We start from the raw sequence: 14908 nt of genomic DNA, 5'->3' as shown, positions 1-14908 counted from the left end.
CTCCTAGGAATATTATAGCCAGGTTCCAGAATTCCCAGATTAAGGAGAGAATATTACAAGCATCCAGGAAGAAACAATTTGAATACTGTGGAAACACAATCAGGATAACCCAGGATCTGGCAGCTTTTACACTGAGGGATCAAAGGGCTTGGAATATGATATTCTGGAGGTCAAAGGAGCTGGGATTAAAACCAAGAGTCACCTGCCCAGCAAAACTGAGTATCATGTTTCAGGGGAAAATATGGTCATTCAATGAAATAGAGGATTTTCAAGCATTCTTGCTGAAAAAACCAGAGTTGAATAGAAAATTTGACATTCAGATACAAGAAGCAAGAGAAACATGAGAAGGTAAACAGGGAAAAGAAATCATAAGGAACTTATCAAAGTTAAACTATTAACATTGCTACATGGAAAAACAATAATTGTAACTTATGAAACTTTTCTCAGTAGTTGAAGGGATATATATATATATATGAGGGTATATGGGTATATGAATACATATGTGAATGTGTGTATATATGTTTACAAGTATACATAGATAGAGGACACAGGACCAATTTAACAGGAAGGTATGATACTTAAAAGGTGAAATTAAGAGGTGAAAGAGGAATATAATGAGAGGAGATAGAGAGAGACAGAATGGGGTAAACTATCTCATATAGAAGAGGCAAGGGAAAATGGTTACAATGAAGGGGAAGAATAGGAAGGCAAAAGGGAATGGGTCAACCTTATTTCCATTGAATTTGGCTTGAGGAGGGAATGAAATACACACTAAATAGGGTATCTCACCCTCCAGGAGAGTAGGGGGAGAAGGGGATGAGAAGGAAGATGATGGAAGGGAGGGCAGGCTGGGGGGGAGGGAAGTTGGAAGCACCCACTTTTGAAAAGGGATGGGATCAAAGTAGAGAATAGATCAAATGGGAGGTGGGATAGGAGGGAGGGAATATAGTCAGTCCTTTACAATATATCTACTATGTTATTGTTTTGCACTAGACACACATATACAACCTATACTGAACTGCTTATCTTCCCAGTAAGGGTGGGTGACAAGGGAAGAAGGGAATGAATCTAGAATTCAGAGTTTTTAAATCAAATATTCAAATATATATGCATATATACTATTATTAATACTATTGTACATGTAATTGGGAACTAAGATACACAGGCACTGGGGCATAGAGATCCACCATTCCCTACTGGAAAAGTGGAAAGGGGTATGGGAGAAAATATGGGAGAGAGCAGATTGGAGGAGGGGATATCCTGTGGGACTGCTATTTTGGGGCAGTGGGTAGGGGAAAAAAGGGGAGAAAATTTGTAACTCAAAATCTAGAGGAAATGAATGATGTAAGTTAGAAGTTAATAAAGCATTTGAAAAAAAAAAAAGAAAACTCTTCCATATCCTTTAACAACTTGTCTATTGAGGAATGTCTCAATGTTTTAGATTTGTGTGAGTTCCCTATAGAATCTGTATGTCATATATTTTTAATAATAAACAATGAAAAACTAAAAAAAAAATAAGATATAAGGGTGAGACTGATTCAATCAAGTCATCCCATCCAACTTAAAGTAATAATATGCCTCGATATCTTAATGAGGTGATAACAAATCCCAACAAATTAATCAAACACTTTAGATTAAATATGACATGTTCTTCAATGAATTGGAGTGTCATTGACAAGGAGAGTGTTCAAATTGGCTAAAGAAACTTAGTTATGCTCTGTGGGCTTTCTATGGAAAAGTCTAATTCTTCTGAACACAGTTCAGAGCATCAAGAGGTTTGGATGCCACTGCACGGAGAGTGAGAAGAAAGCATTCCAGCTAAATCCTTTGAGAATGAGTCACTTAGGGGAGGGCATGAACATTTTCATCTGAGTCTTGGACCTCTGCACCTCACCTTAGCCAAAGAGTGGCTTTTCATGGTTTCAGAGGGTCCCAAAGATTTGGGATTTCCAACCGACATCCTAGCATTGTCCAGCTGACAGGACACCTTGAGGGAGAATCAAGAAGTAGCACAGGTAGGTCAAATCAAACCACCATCACCTCAAGCACTGTCTCCCCACAGACCATGATTGAGACAGCTCAAGACCACAAACACAAGGGCTTTGGGAATATCAGAGTTCCCCCGCACTACCAGTTCTACTTTTAGCCCAGTCTCTGTAGCCGTCATTAACAAGAGAAATCATCATGGAAAAAGGATCCGCCTTCATCACCACTAGTAGCAACAACTTCTAATCACCTGCTACCAACAGCAAGGAAACACAAGGGCTTTAAGTGCTTGCCATCATCCTGAAAAATGCAGCCTGGTGACTCCTGTAGGGGCCACAATCTGAGCTACTGAAGACTCAGAAAAGGACATTCTTGCCACCAAAATCCTGGCTCGGTCAAATGATTCAACATCAGAACTGATGATCTGATCAGTGGAAATGGCAGTAAAGAAGAGGCATCACCATCTGCTTTATTGCTGTATCCTAAGGACCATGGGGCCCTTTGCATCTGACTTGCAGCTGAAGCATTTCCTGTATGTCCTCTCCATTATTAGAAGGCAAGCTTTTTGAGGCCAGGGATGGTCTTGCTTTTCTTTTTGTATTCCCAGCATTTAGCACAGAGTATACTTAATGAATACTTTTTTTACTCCTTCCATCCTTCCTTCATCCATCGATCTATTCATTCCAGGAGCAGCAGTGGCCAGTGGCAGTGTCTGCATTGGAATCCGTGGACAGACTGGACTCAGACTCACAGTTTTACAGAGAACCTAGCAGGGAAGCTACCTCACACTTGAGGCACCCTTCCTGAGCATCCTGTGAGAGGGAAAGGCCTTCCACAAATGAGGAGCTGTTGGATACCCCCTTGTAAGCTCTGCTCTCTAAGCTTGAGCTAACTTCCTCCTGAACTCTCTGGGTCCCAGTGGGAGAAGGTCACAGACATGTGTTGGGAGATGTTTTATAAAAACTGCTCTTACTGTATTCCACTTCAGTAGCTAGGTAGTGCAGTGGATTGAACATCGGCTCATGAGTTCAAATCCAGCCTAAGGCGCTCACTAGCTGCACGACCCTGGGCGAGTCGCTGAACCATTCAGCCTCAGTTTCCTGATCTGTAAAATGAAGATGATGACAGCACCTACCTCTTAGGACTGTTGTGAGGATCAAATGCATGTAGCATAGTGCTTGGAACATAGTAGGCACCATATACATTTTTCTTCCCCTAAAAACCAGGTAAGGCTGGCCGACTAAATTGATAATTGACTGACAATTATAACAGGAAACACTTTTTGGGGGTGGTGGTAGCTTATGAGCTATAGCATTTGGAAGATACCCATAATCCCTCAGGGCTACCCCTAGAACCCTAAAGGGACATAGCACCTACTCTCTTGGCAACTGACCTCATCAGGGTAAATGTTAAGATAATTCCACCACATATGTGTTGTAAAGGGAATCTATGCTGTAAGAATGAACTACCAGGACATACATTCAGATACTTTCTGTGAAAGAGAAATAATGTTGAAAAGTGTTATCAAAGTAGAAAAGATTTAAAGAGAAAAATATAACCTAATCTCAAAATTAAAACTGGGGGTTATCTTAAAACTGAAACAAATAAGTCCTTTTTTTTTGACCATTGGAAGCAAAGAGTCATTCAGTAAATTGTTTCATCTATATTGTTCTGCGCTTGAGAATTGATTCCGGCTTTAAAACTGTCCCATCAACCCATGGCAGAATTTTCTGGCAACCTCTGTCCATCTTGTTAGATCCAGCAGCAAAGAAGCTTTTACCCATAGATGAGAATGGGTAGTGTTTCAATAGAACCAAATCACAGCCTTGCTTCTTATTCCCTTCAAAGGAAGTTAAATAAAGAATTTCTGTGTGGTTCATATTACAAGTGACAATGATGACAGATTTGTTTCTGCAAAGAACCTTGGATGTCCTCGACAAACTTGGTTTCAGAGTACTCTAAGGCATGTGACAGGGACATTTTGCTGAACAAGTAGTTTTTTTTTTTTTAATTAAAAAAAGGCTGCATTTCAGAAGGGTCTTACTTAATTACTTGGTACACAGTGGATTAATGATAAGGTTGCTGCAAAAATATAACATCGGGAAAAGAACTATGCAGAAAAGAAAGGAAAAGACAGGAAGTCTATGAAAAAGAAAACTTCTTCAAGAAAGGCCTGTGATGAGGAGTCACAGAGAGACCTCTGAATGTATGAAAAGACACTGGAAAATCAAGGAGACTGGATTGCAAAGATGCCTTTGGAAATTGCTCACAGCTGTGCGTGTGTGACTCTTATTGCCAAGAAACAATAAGACTGAGTGAGCTTTAAATTATGGAGGACTCTGAGTTACTTTGAGTTTTTTAGTAAAATAAAACAAAATGAATACAGACCAAATATGTCCAAGGCATATTAATGATTTCCAAAGAACTTCATTTTTGTGCTTTCAACTTAAAAGCTCAAATAAACTGAATTTGCTTTCTGAAGGCATATTGCATCTTGTAGAGTTTTATATTTGCTGTCCCAAGGGACAGAATTAATAGAAACATGAAAGAAAAAGATATAAGTCAATGAAAAACGTGAAAGTTTCCTTCACTTTAAGCATGAAGTTGCTAATGTATTGAGCAAATTGTCATGACCTAGCAGGGGCTCCCCATCTCCACCACTGATTAGCTATGCTACTTTGGGCAAGTCATTTAAATTCCCTAAGCTAATTTGCAAATTTTTAAAATACGGATATAATACAAAACAAGAAATGGAATAATAATAACTACACTACTGTATACGAGGTTGCTGTGAGGAAAACCTTTGTAAAGTATTATCTATTTAGGAAACATCATTATTATAGTCTCTCAACTAAAAAGACTTAATGGAACTGATAGTTGTAATAGGGTTTGTTTGTTTTTTTAATTTGGCTATTTAATTTGGTTGGCTCATCTGAAAAAAGTTCCTAAACAGGCATTGATTATAATCCATATGGGATCAAAACTTGTCAGGGACCAATCTGAAAAATATTATCTGTAGATATGAGATGCTTGAACATTTATTCTTATTAGAAAAAAAAAAAGGAACAGGGTAAGATGCTGCTGATTTTAATTATTTTAAACTGAATAATGATAAAGAATAGAAATTCGTTTTTCCATCCCAACCCCCAATAACAAATTGCCCTCCTCAACCCAGGATTCGTATGTGTGTGTTTTATCTCCTAAGGTTGTAAGAACTGAATGAGATGCTGGATGTTAAGCAGTTTGCAAACTTCAAAGCTTTATACAAATATCAGTTACTATTAAATAGATGAAATGTAGTTTTACTAAACTTGGATAAATTTCCAAGAAAAGGAAAAAATACTTTCTTGTACAGTCAATAGATATACATCTTCCTTAGTATTTGTTCATTATGAATGCAAAGCATCAAAATGATTGACATATATTGAGCAGTATTATGTACATTATTGTACTTTAAATAAAATTTATTTTTATAAACATTTATTATATTATACTTACATAAAATTATAAATTTTACAAATTCTATTAAATAAATTATATTATAAATTTAGAACTTTTAAAGTAATTTTTTCATTGGGTGAAGGATTACATAATTAATTCAACAATGCCTTTCTCTTTCAAACCTGGTCTATTATTTCTCTTCCTGCCTTCTTTGATCTTCTCCTGAATATTTCTCTCTATTCTCTGCTATTTCTGTCCTTTTTGAATTATTGTCAAGTTTTCATTTTCACATTCTCAGAGATTAATAATGAAATGCTCAATTTGAAACCAACCTAGGTAAAGAATCTTTCAAAACTAAATTTTAAAAAACTGATCGTAAAGTGCTTATGAGTCCATATCACTCCCCTAATCAATAAACTCCAGTGTGTCCCTATCAATCAATTAATCAATCACTCAGTAAAAATTTATTAAGCACCCACTATGTGCCTGGAACTGTGCTAAGTGTCGGGGATACAGAGGAAGTGAAAAACAGTCCTGCTAGAATATAGCTTTCTCCTCATGCCTGAGAAGTGGAGAATTACTAGAATAAAATATTGTCAGATGTCACTCTATAGGATGTTTTTGCTGAATTGTCACAAGGGAGGGTTCGATATGGAGGAACGTGTGTGTGTGTGTGTGTGTGTGTTTTCAGTGGCTAAGACAGAAAGACAAAAGGCTTCAGTAAATCATTTTAAGCTTCTCTGGTTTTTGTTTGGCACATCAATCGTTTCCCAACATGCCTCCCCCTTGAAACAAGTTAAGCAAAATCAACGAATCAACCTTGTCTGAAGGTGCAGCCAACAGTGTACTCCCATGGATGTCCACCCCTCTATCAACAAGAGTAAAGTCAACACTGTCAACCAGCTCCCTGCTTTGACATTCTGTACTCTCATTTTTCCATGCTGTTTTTCCCAACTTAAATACACATCCATGCTACCTCAGTTCCTATTAAAGTCCTTCCCCCTTCAAGCCTTCTTTGACTATACCAGATAAAAAATGATGGCCTTCCTTTTCATAATTTTACAACACACATATAATCTATATTTGATTAAGTGAAGTCAACAAGCATTTATTAAGCTCCTCCAATTTCCTAGACACTGTAAAGTGCTGGATTATTTTTGCAGTTTTCGCCACATATTTGCTCAGCCTTGCCTACAGTTTGCATATAGTGTAACTGGGCAGCCAGAGAGGGACAGGAATAGGCAACCAGAGTGGTTTGCAGTCTCCTAATTATGCCATCAGAATATTAGAAGGGGAAACTTGGAGCTGCAGTTTTTGGGGAGGAAGACAAGAGGTAGAGGTAGGCTAGGGAAAAGGGAGTCAGAGTATGTGATTAGGAAAAATGTTAAGGAAGATTACTTGGGAGAGTGAAATTTGTTCTTCCTAACTCCAAAGGCAGAACTAGGGCCAAAGGGTGAACATCATAAAGACTATGAATAATACTGACAACAGTAGTTAGAGTAGTAATTAGCTCTTACACATCACTTCCAAGTTTGCTATCTTTGGCTCAATTTGAGGAAGAACTCCCCGACAAAGAAGGCTGGGTTAAAATGGAAAGGGGCTCCCTTATGATAAGTACTGCATCACTGTGGATGTCAAGGTGAAGTTGAAGGACCGATCTGAGGGAAGGTGCTAGAGGGCATCCACACTTCAGGTAGAGAGAGTTCCCTTCCAATTCTATGATTTCATAAAAAAATGGCAATTAGTGGTAGTCAGAAAATGCTGGCTATCCAACCCCAAATTCTAGATTTGAATTCAAGCTTTGCCACTTACTGGGTGACAGTGAACATATCATTTGACTCTTCTGGGCCTCTCCAGCCATCTATACAAGGAGGGGGACTAGGTTGGTGATCTCATCCTGTGCAACTCCCAGTCTAGGGTCCTTATGAGCACGTGAGCCACCTCTAAGGGCTGGCACCAAAGCTGAGACTTCCATCTGATTCCAGCCACAAAAGAGGATCTGAATCATCAATTTGTCTTGGATCAGACTCGTGGGCAATTGTGAATTAATCATCTGGTCTGCCCTGGCCACCAACCATTAGTGCAACACCCTTCCAAGAAAATCTTTAAAAAAGATATCCAACAAAATCTTCTTTAAAAAAGATACTCGAGTTGCATTTGCATTGAAGTATCAAAGAGAAAGGGGTAGGGGAATAAGCCGTCATATGGTACCTACTATGTGCCAGGCACTGTACAAATATCATCTCATTGGAACCTCCCAACAATCCTGCATGGTGTGCAATACTGCACAGTGATACAGGACTCAGCATAAGGGGCCCCATTCCATTTTAATCCAGCCCTATTTGTCGGGGAGTTCTTCCTCAAACTGAGCCAAAAATAGCAAACTTGGAAGGCTGTGTCAGGGCTAATTGCTACTCTAATTATTGTTGTAACCCACTGTTATGACTTCCATTTTACGAAGAAGGAAACTGAAGCAAACAGAGAAGTGACTTGCCCAGGGTCAAGGATCTGAGGCTGGATTTGAACTCAGGTCTTCCTGACTCCAGACCCAGTGCTCTGTGCAACACGGAGACTAGATTTGGATCTAGGTGCAGCACCCTACTGTGCTACCTGGATAATCTTGGATAAATTGATTTACTTTCCTGGGCCTCTGAGGTATTAGGGAGTCCTTCTAGGTCCAAAATCCGATGATTTCCTTTTTCAGGCTTTGTATTTCAAAAGGCTGCAAAGCCTAGCCCAAAGTCATATAGCCTTTAAAAGTCACTTTCCTGTGACTCCTAAAGACTCACCTATCTGCCTTATGTCAGCACTGTACCTGAGAGTGGAAGGGTACAACAGGGAAAGGACCCTGGATAAAAATTCTGGTTCTGCGTCTGCTGTGGGACCTTGTTGAGTTGGGGTTTAGGGTATGGTATTTGGGGCTTTACCCAGCTTCTCCCCCACCCATTTTAGTGTAAATGTTCTCCAAATGAAGACCTTCTCAGAGTAGGTCAGCAGGTGCAATTGAGGAATGAAAAATCATCCACACACAAAATTTATGTTTCTAAAGTCAGAGTTATTGGGATGAATTTGGCTGTTGGTCTCAAATGGCCAGGAATGTGGCTGCTGAGAAGATGCACCCCACAGAAATGTTTCTGTTCAGAGAAAGGATAGTTGGGGGTGGGGTGGGGAAGGACTTGCTTTGGGTTGAAGTTAGTTTTACAAAAAGCCTAGAAAGAGTTCTTTAATAATTAGCTACATTAGGCAAGTACTGGGATTCCTAGGTTTTTTCTTGCTGAGGCTGAGATGAGGGAGGAGAATAATTCTTTATTGCATTGCACTGCTTAGCAAAATAAAAAGGTACCTATTAGCCAAATGTAAAATTATATACACAGAGGCAATAGTTGATGTTAGGATAATGCAAGTATATATTTGAGCAAATATCCCTGTCTGTGAGGAAGGTGGTAAATCTACCCTTGCAACTTTATTATCTTTAACCAGAAATTAAATGTTTTATGTTGATTTTTATATCACTTTTGTTTTCCTTTATAATATTATAGAATTATATTTACATATAGTATATTTATACAATTAGATTTGTGTCTAATTATGTAATTTCTACACAAATGAAAGGGATACATATAGATTATATATAGATGTAATGCATTTTTGTATATTAGAGCCACGTCTTTTAACAAAGATTACAAGAGAAAATCAGTTTAGCAAAACACATCAACTATGTCTAATAGTATAGGCACTTGGAGTCAGGAAGACCTGAGTTCAAATCTGGCCTCAGACACTTACTAGCTCTGTAGCCCTGGACAAGTCACTTAATTCTGTTTTGCCTTCAACTGTAAAATGGGGGTAATAATGGCAATGAACTCCAGGGCTGTTGTGAGGATCAAATGAGATAATATTTGTAAAACTGTTTAGCATAATGCCAGGCACACAGTAGGTGCTATATAATTTTTTATAAAGTTTATGTAAGGCTGGCCTACTAAATTGATAGTTAATAGAAAATTACAGTAGGAAAGGGTCTTATGAGTTATAGCATTAGGAAGATATCCATAACCTCTCAGGGCTTTACCTGGAAGCCCAAGTGGACAGAGTAGTCACATAGTGGGCACCTGACCTCATGAGGGCCAGTGGAAGTTGGGATCATTACATCAGAACATGTATTGTAAAGGGATGATTCTTTCCAGCTTGCAGTCTAGGAACCTATAAACTAAGAGCCCTAATGAACTCTTCTTTTTTAAGCAATCGGGGTTAAGTAACTTGCTCAAGGTTACAAGGCCAGTTATTTCTGGGTGTGGTGCTGAGTATCTGAGCCCAGATTAGATCTCCAGGTCATCCTGACACTGGAGCTGGTGCTCTTACTCGCTGTGCTACCTGGCCGCACCATGAACTCTTCTTAGATCACCATAAAAGTACTACCATTTTATGCAATCCTTTGCCAATTAAACAAAACAAAACACAACTTCTTAAGTAAAAGCCCAGACTTAGAAAATACAGATGGATCATTTGGGATTTTGCTACATTACAAAAAGGGAATCACATTTTGGTGGGCACAGAAGACAATCTGGTTACCCGAGGCGGTCTGGTACAGTGGAAAAACACTGCTGGCCTTGGGCTCAAGAAATTTGGGTCTGAATCACATCTAGACACACCTTAGCTGTGATCATTGGCAAATTAACTTTTCATGCCAGACAGGCAGTCCAAATACTAAGGGCCGGGCCCTGGAGAGATAAAGGTGGGGGGAAGGGCCAAAAGACACTCCTTACCTTCAAGGAGCTTTCAGTTTAATGGGGGAGACAACAAGCAAACAAATATATACTAAAAAGTGGACACGGGTTAAATTGGACATAATTAAGAGACAGAAGGCACTAGGATTAAGAAAGGTTGGGGAAAATTTCCTGGAGAAGTTGGGATTTTATTTGGGACTAAATAAAAAAGAAACCTGGGAAGCCAGGAGGCCGAGATGAGGAGGGAGAGCATTCCAGGCACTGGGGAAGGCCAGAGAAAGCATGAGGACCTGAGACATCTTAAACTCAGTATGTCCAAAATTAGTCTCATTATCGGGAGACAGGATGGGGAGGGAGAGCATTCCAGGCATGAGGGAAGGCCAGCTTCCAGAAGCTGAGAGATAGTGGGTCTTCTTGGTGGAAAAGCCAGGAAGTCAATGGTCCTCGATAAAATAACATGTCGGGGTGTGTGTGTGTGTGTGTGTGTGTGTGTGTGTGTGTGTGAGCCTTGGGGACCCAGAATATGGTGCTATCCTTGACAATATTATTATAAGGAAGTTTAAAGGGTGTAGGAAAGGGTTTAAGAGGAAGGATAATGAGACCAATTTTGGACATGTTGAGTTTAAGACATCTCAGTTTCCTCATCTGTAAAATGGGTTTGATACTTGCACCATCTACCTCACAGGGTTGTGAAAAAAGTGCTTGCAAACCTTAATAAGCACTATATAAACAATGCAATTTTTTTTTTTTTGGTAACTGTTTACAGATCTTTCACTGACCAGGAAACAGAACATTTAAGTCAAAGTACTAGATACTATTCACTGTTAATTGAAAAACCAAAGGCTAAAACTCTAAAATTAAAATATAAGTCAATGACCAAATTATTTGAACTACAAAAATTTTAATTTATGGACATTTCAGTAAAACATTACTAAGGTATATTTGTACATTTCTGGGGGGAGGGGAGGAGGGAGAGGGGACAATCCACAGTGGACATATGACAGTGAGAATGCAGTGTTTATCATCTGTAGTATCAATCTTAGTCCTTGGGAATTTCAAAATTTCACAAAACATCTCAATATTTTTCTTTACAACACTTTGCTTCTGCAGATATAACAGCTTTAAAAAATCTTTTTTTAAGTTTTTTTTAAACTTTTTTAAAAGTTAAAATGCTGAAAATTGTCATTATAATTTCTAAGTTTATGTAATGTGTGCCAGGATATATGCCCCTCCCCTCTCCCTTTCTCATTTGAATGGAGAAAATAAATCATTTGTTCCACAGGAGGATACATTCACCAGGGGACCTGTTTGTTCTCCTCTTGGAACAAGGAAAGACCAATGGAGGACCAATCAGAGGACTTTCTGACCTGACCAACAGTGCTATGGAAAGTGTCAGGAAGCAGGATGTGGTGCTGCCTTGTCTGTAATTCCTGTTTTCCTGTGGAAGCTGAGGCTGGTGGATTGAGCTCTCCAGCGACAAACTGTGGCTGAGCTGATGACAATGGGGTGTCTGCACTGTCTGCCCAGGTTGGAAACCTGACAGGTCAAAGTTTCCCAGCCGATCAGCAGTGGAATCTGGGTGTGAGTGGCCACTATTCTTCCAGACTGCTGCAAAATGGGGAGATCCAGTCTTAAAACAATAATAACTAACATTTTTTATGGTGCTAATTTTTTTTTTTTTTGCTCTTTCTTTTTGAGGGGAGAAGGCAGGGCAATTGGAGTTAAGTGACTTGCCCACGGTCACATGGCTAGTTTTTGTGTTAAGTGTCTGAGGCTGAATTTGAACTCAGGTCCTCCTGACTCGAAGGCCGGTGCTCTATTCACTGCGCCACCTATCCACACCGATAGTGGTAATTATTATCTCATTTGATCCCCATAACAATCCTGGCAGTGGGTGCCATTATTACCTCCAATTTACAGATGAGGAAACTGAGGCAAACAGAGGTTGTGACTTGTCCTGAGTCACACAGCTAGAGTAGGAGCCTGAGGCAGGATTCAAATTCAGGTCTTCCCAACTATAAGCCTGTTAGTCCACACCTAGACTCTACAGTGTTTCTTCCCTTGCCCAGAGGAGGGATGGGGATTATAGAGAAGGAGTTTTATTAGAGCTCTCACAATCAGGACTGTGAATCTAGGGATTTATCTTTGACCAACTTATCCCATTATTGTCCATTTCCCAGCTTTTAATAAGAATTACTCCTGGATTATTAGGAACTGAATTTCAAAGTGGGGAGCCTCAGTAGACTAGAGACCATTTCTGTATTTTGTTATTTAGTCTTTTCATTCTGTCCGACTCTTCATCATCCCAGATGGGGTTGTCTTGGCAAAGATTGATTTGCCATTTCCATTTCATTTACAAGTCTCTTAACCCATTTCCTTGTCTTTAAAATGGGGACAACAGCTGCCCCTACTTCACCAGTTTGTGGTGAAGAGGAAATGAGAAGGTAAGTAAAGACAGCGCTTTGCAAACCTTCTAGCTGCCTTAAAAAAGTCAGCTCTCGCTCCTGGGTTGAGGCTAGGATATGCAGCCTGAGAAAACCCCCTTAAGAATAAGTAGCTGGAGAAGAACTTAGTACACAATTACAGACACATCGTGTCTGTGATGACTCACTTTGATAAACTGGGCTCCCCTCAGCAATGCAAGGCTGTAAGACAACTCCAAAAGACTGGTGATGGAAAGGGATATCCACATCCAGAGAAAGATTTACAGAGTCTGAATGCAGAAGGAAGGAAGCTACCTGCTCTCTCTCTCTTGTGGGTTTTGTTTTGTTTCGCTCCTTCTTTCTCGTTCACTCCATTGGTTATACTTCTTTACAACTTGACTAATGCTTAATGTGAAGGTATTTGTAGCACCTATATGGGATTGCGTGCTGCCACGTGATAAGGGGGAGGGAGAAAATTTGGAACTCAAGGGATTGTGGAACTGAATGTTGTAGACAAAAAGTAAATAAATGCATTAAAAAAAAAAAAATGAGTAGCTGGGCCATTGGGTTCCCAGGAAGACTTTAAGCCAGGATTCTCCTAGTGTACAAGCTGGTCCCGGCTTTTCCCCCGTCTCCTGTCGGCTTCCTTGGGATTCCTCACCTTCCCAAAAGAGGGCCTCAGTTTTCCCACCTGTAAAAGGTAATAGAGGAAAGAGTGCAGTAGAGGCTGCACTTGTGACTTGGTTTGAGCGGGGTGGGGTCTTCTGTAAAATAAAAGGGACTGCACTGGAACACGTTTACAAATCTATCACTGCCATTCCTCGTGTCGGCTGGGTGAACTGCACACTCAGCCTTCTCACCTGTAAGACAGGGAGGTCGGACTGACTGCCTAACCACCCCGGGCGCACACCCCGGCACTTCCCCGTGCGGGCCTGCTAAAGCCGGGGGGCGCAGGGGAGGTACCGGGGAGCCCCCGCTAAAGCCGGAGGGCGCAAGGGGAGGTACCGGGGAGCCCCCGCTAAAGCCGGGGGGCGCAGGGGAGGTACCGGGGAGCCCCCGCTAAAGCCGGAGGGCGCAAGGGGAGGTACCGGGGAGCCCCCGCTAAAACCAGGGGGCGCACGGGGAGGTACCGGGGAGCCCCCGGCCTTCGAGAGCGCACCCGGGAGAGAGGACGCGCTAGGCGGACCCAGTAAATGCAGGGTGCGTTGGAAATAAGTCAGGAAGGGGCATCAAGGAGGGGCTTTAGCTGGAACGTGGAGGACCCGGAGATGGAGAGCAGGAGGAGGGCACGCCAGGGAGGGGACACGGACGGAGACCACCGGTGCGGCTGGAAGATGACTAGGAAGGAGCCCGGGGCACTGGATCAAATGCGGCCTCAGACACTTGCGAGTTCTGTGGCCCTGGACAAGTCACCTAACCCTGTGTGCCTCAGTTTCCCAATCTGTAAAGTGAGCTAGAGAAGGAAATGGCGAACTGCTCCACTGAGAAGACCCCAAATGCGGTCAGGAAGGGTCGGGCACGACCCAACAAAAGGCTGGCCTGGGGGGCGGGGCACTTCCTGTTAGACTCTGGAGGTGACAGGAGCCTCTGGGAGTGACTGGATGGGGGTGGGGTGTGTGGGGCACGGCCAGACCCAAGTGCCGGTTCTGGGGCCATGGCTCATTAATCTAACGTCTCTGCCTCGGTTTCTTCACCTGTAAAAAGGGGTCAAGTCCGCACCTTCCGGGCCCGGCCGGCGGTTCTCACTCCGGGAGCGTCCCACAGCGCCCCCTGCGGCCGCCTCCGCAGCCAGTCTCACTCTGGCCGATGCGCGCCCTCTTTTTGTACCGACGTGCGGCGCCGGGGCGTGGTCAACGTCATGACGCCATCACGCGCGCGTGCGTGCGCAGGCGCAGGCGGGGGCGTCGCGTATCCCCGAGAGGAAGGCCAGTCCCGCTCCGGCTCGGGAGATGCTGGAGCCCTCCGAGGCGTCCTCGGCCCCGCAGCCTCCGGCAGAGGCCCGAAGGAGGGCTCGCCGAGGTAGGGCGGCGCTGGGGGACGCACGGCCGGGATCCCCGCGTCTCGCGTCTGTCCGCTCTTTACTTCGTTCTGTCCGTAATGTCCACTGCCGAGGACGGGGAGGGGTCGTGGAGCCCAGGCCCCCATTCTCCAGACGAGGAAACTGAGGCACGCTCGCGAAAGCCCTGCTTACTGCGCGCCTGCTGTGTGCTAAGCGCTGGGCATGCCCAAAAGGCCAGACCTCAGGCCCTGCCCGCAGGGGGCTTCCAGCCCTGGGAGGAGCGAGAGGATCCCAGGCGTCCCTGGAGACAGCGTAGGACGGCCTGGGAGGGGAGGGGG

The 14908-nt window shown here is 42.5% G+C and overlaps 1 protein-coding gene across 2 annotated transcripts in view; it reads left to right on the top strand.

Moving 5' to 3' along the window:
* Positions 1-14420: 14420 nt before the first annotated feature.
* CEP15 (centrosomal protein 15) overlaps positions 14421-14908 on the top strand; it is a 27184-nt gene continuing 26696 nt past the window's right edge. Inside the window, exon 1 of one of the 2 annotated variants that reach the window (XM_069084199.1) lies at positions 14421-14590. In XM_069084199.1, coding sequence (XP_068940300.1) covers positions 14430-14590 — 161 coding nt within the window. In that variant the 5' untranslated portion in view covers positions 14421-14429. The remainder of the gene's footprint in view (positions 14591-14908) is intronic. The other variant, XM_069084198.1, reaches the window with a different exon arrangement.

The sequence above is a fragment of the Petaurus breviceps genome, unplaced genomic scaffold (genome assembly GCF_028583685.1).
Source record: "Petaurus breviceps papuanus isolate PSGF00001 unplaced genomic scaffold, PetGlider_PUasm1.0 174, whole genome shotgun sequence".
In the NCBI taxonomy this organism is placed as follows: Eukaryota; Metazoa; Chordata; class Mammalia; order Diprotodontia; family Petauridae; genus Petaurus; species Petaurus breviceps.
Note: the sequence above shows the minus strand (reverse complement) of the source record. Positions and strands in the feature narration are given on the sequence as shown.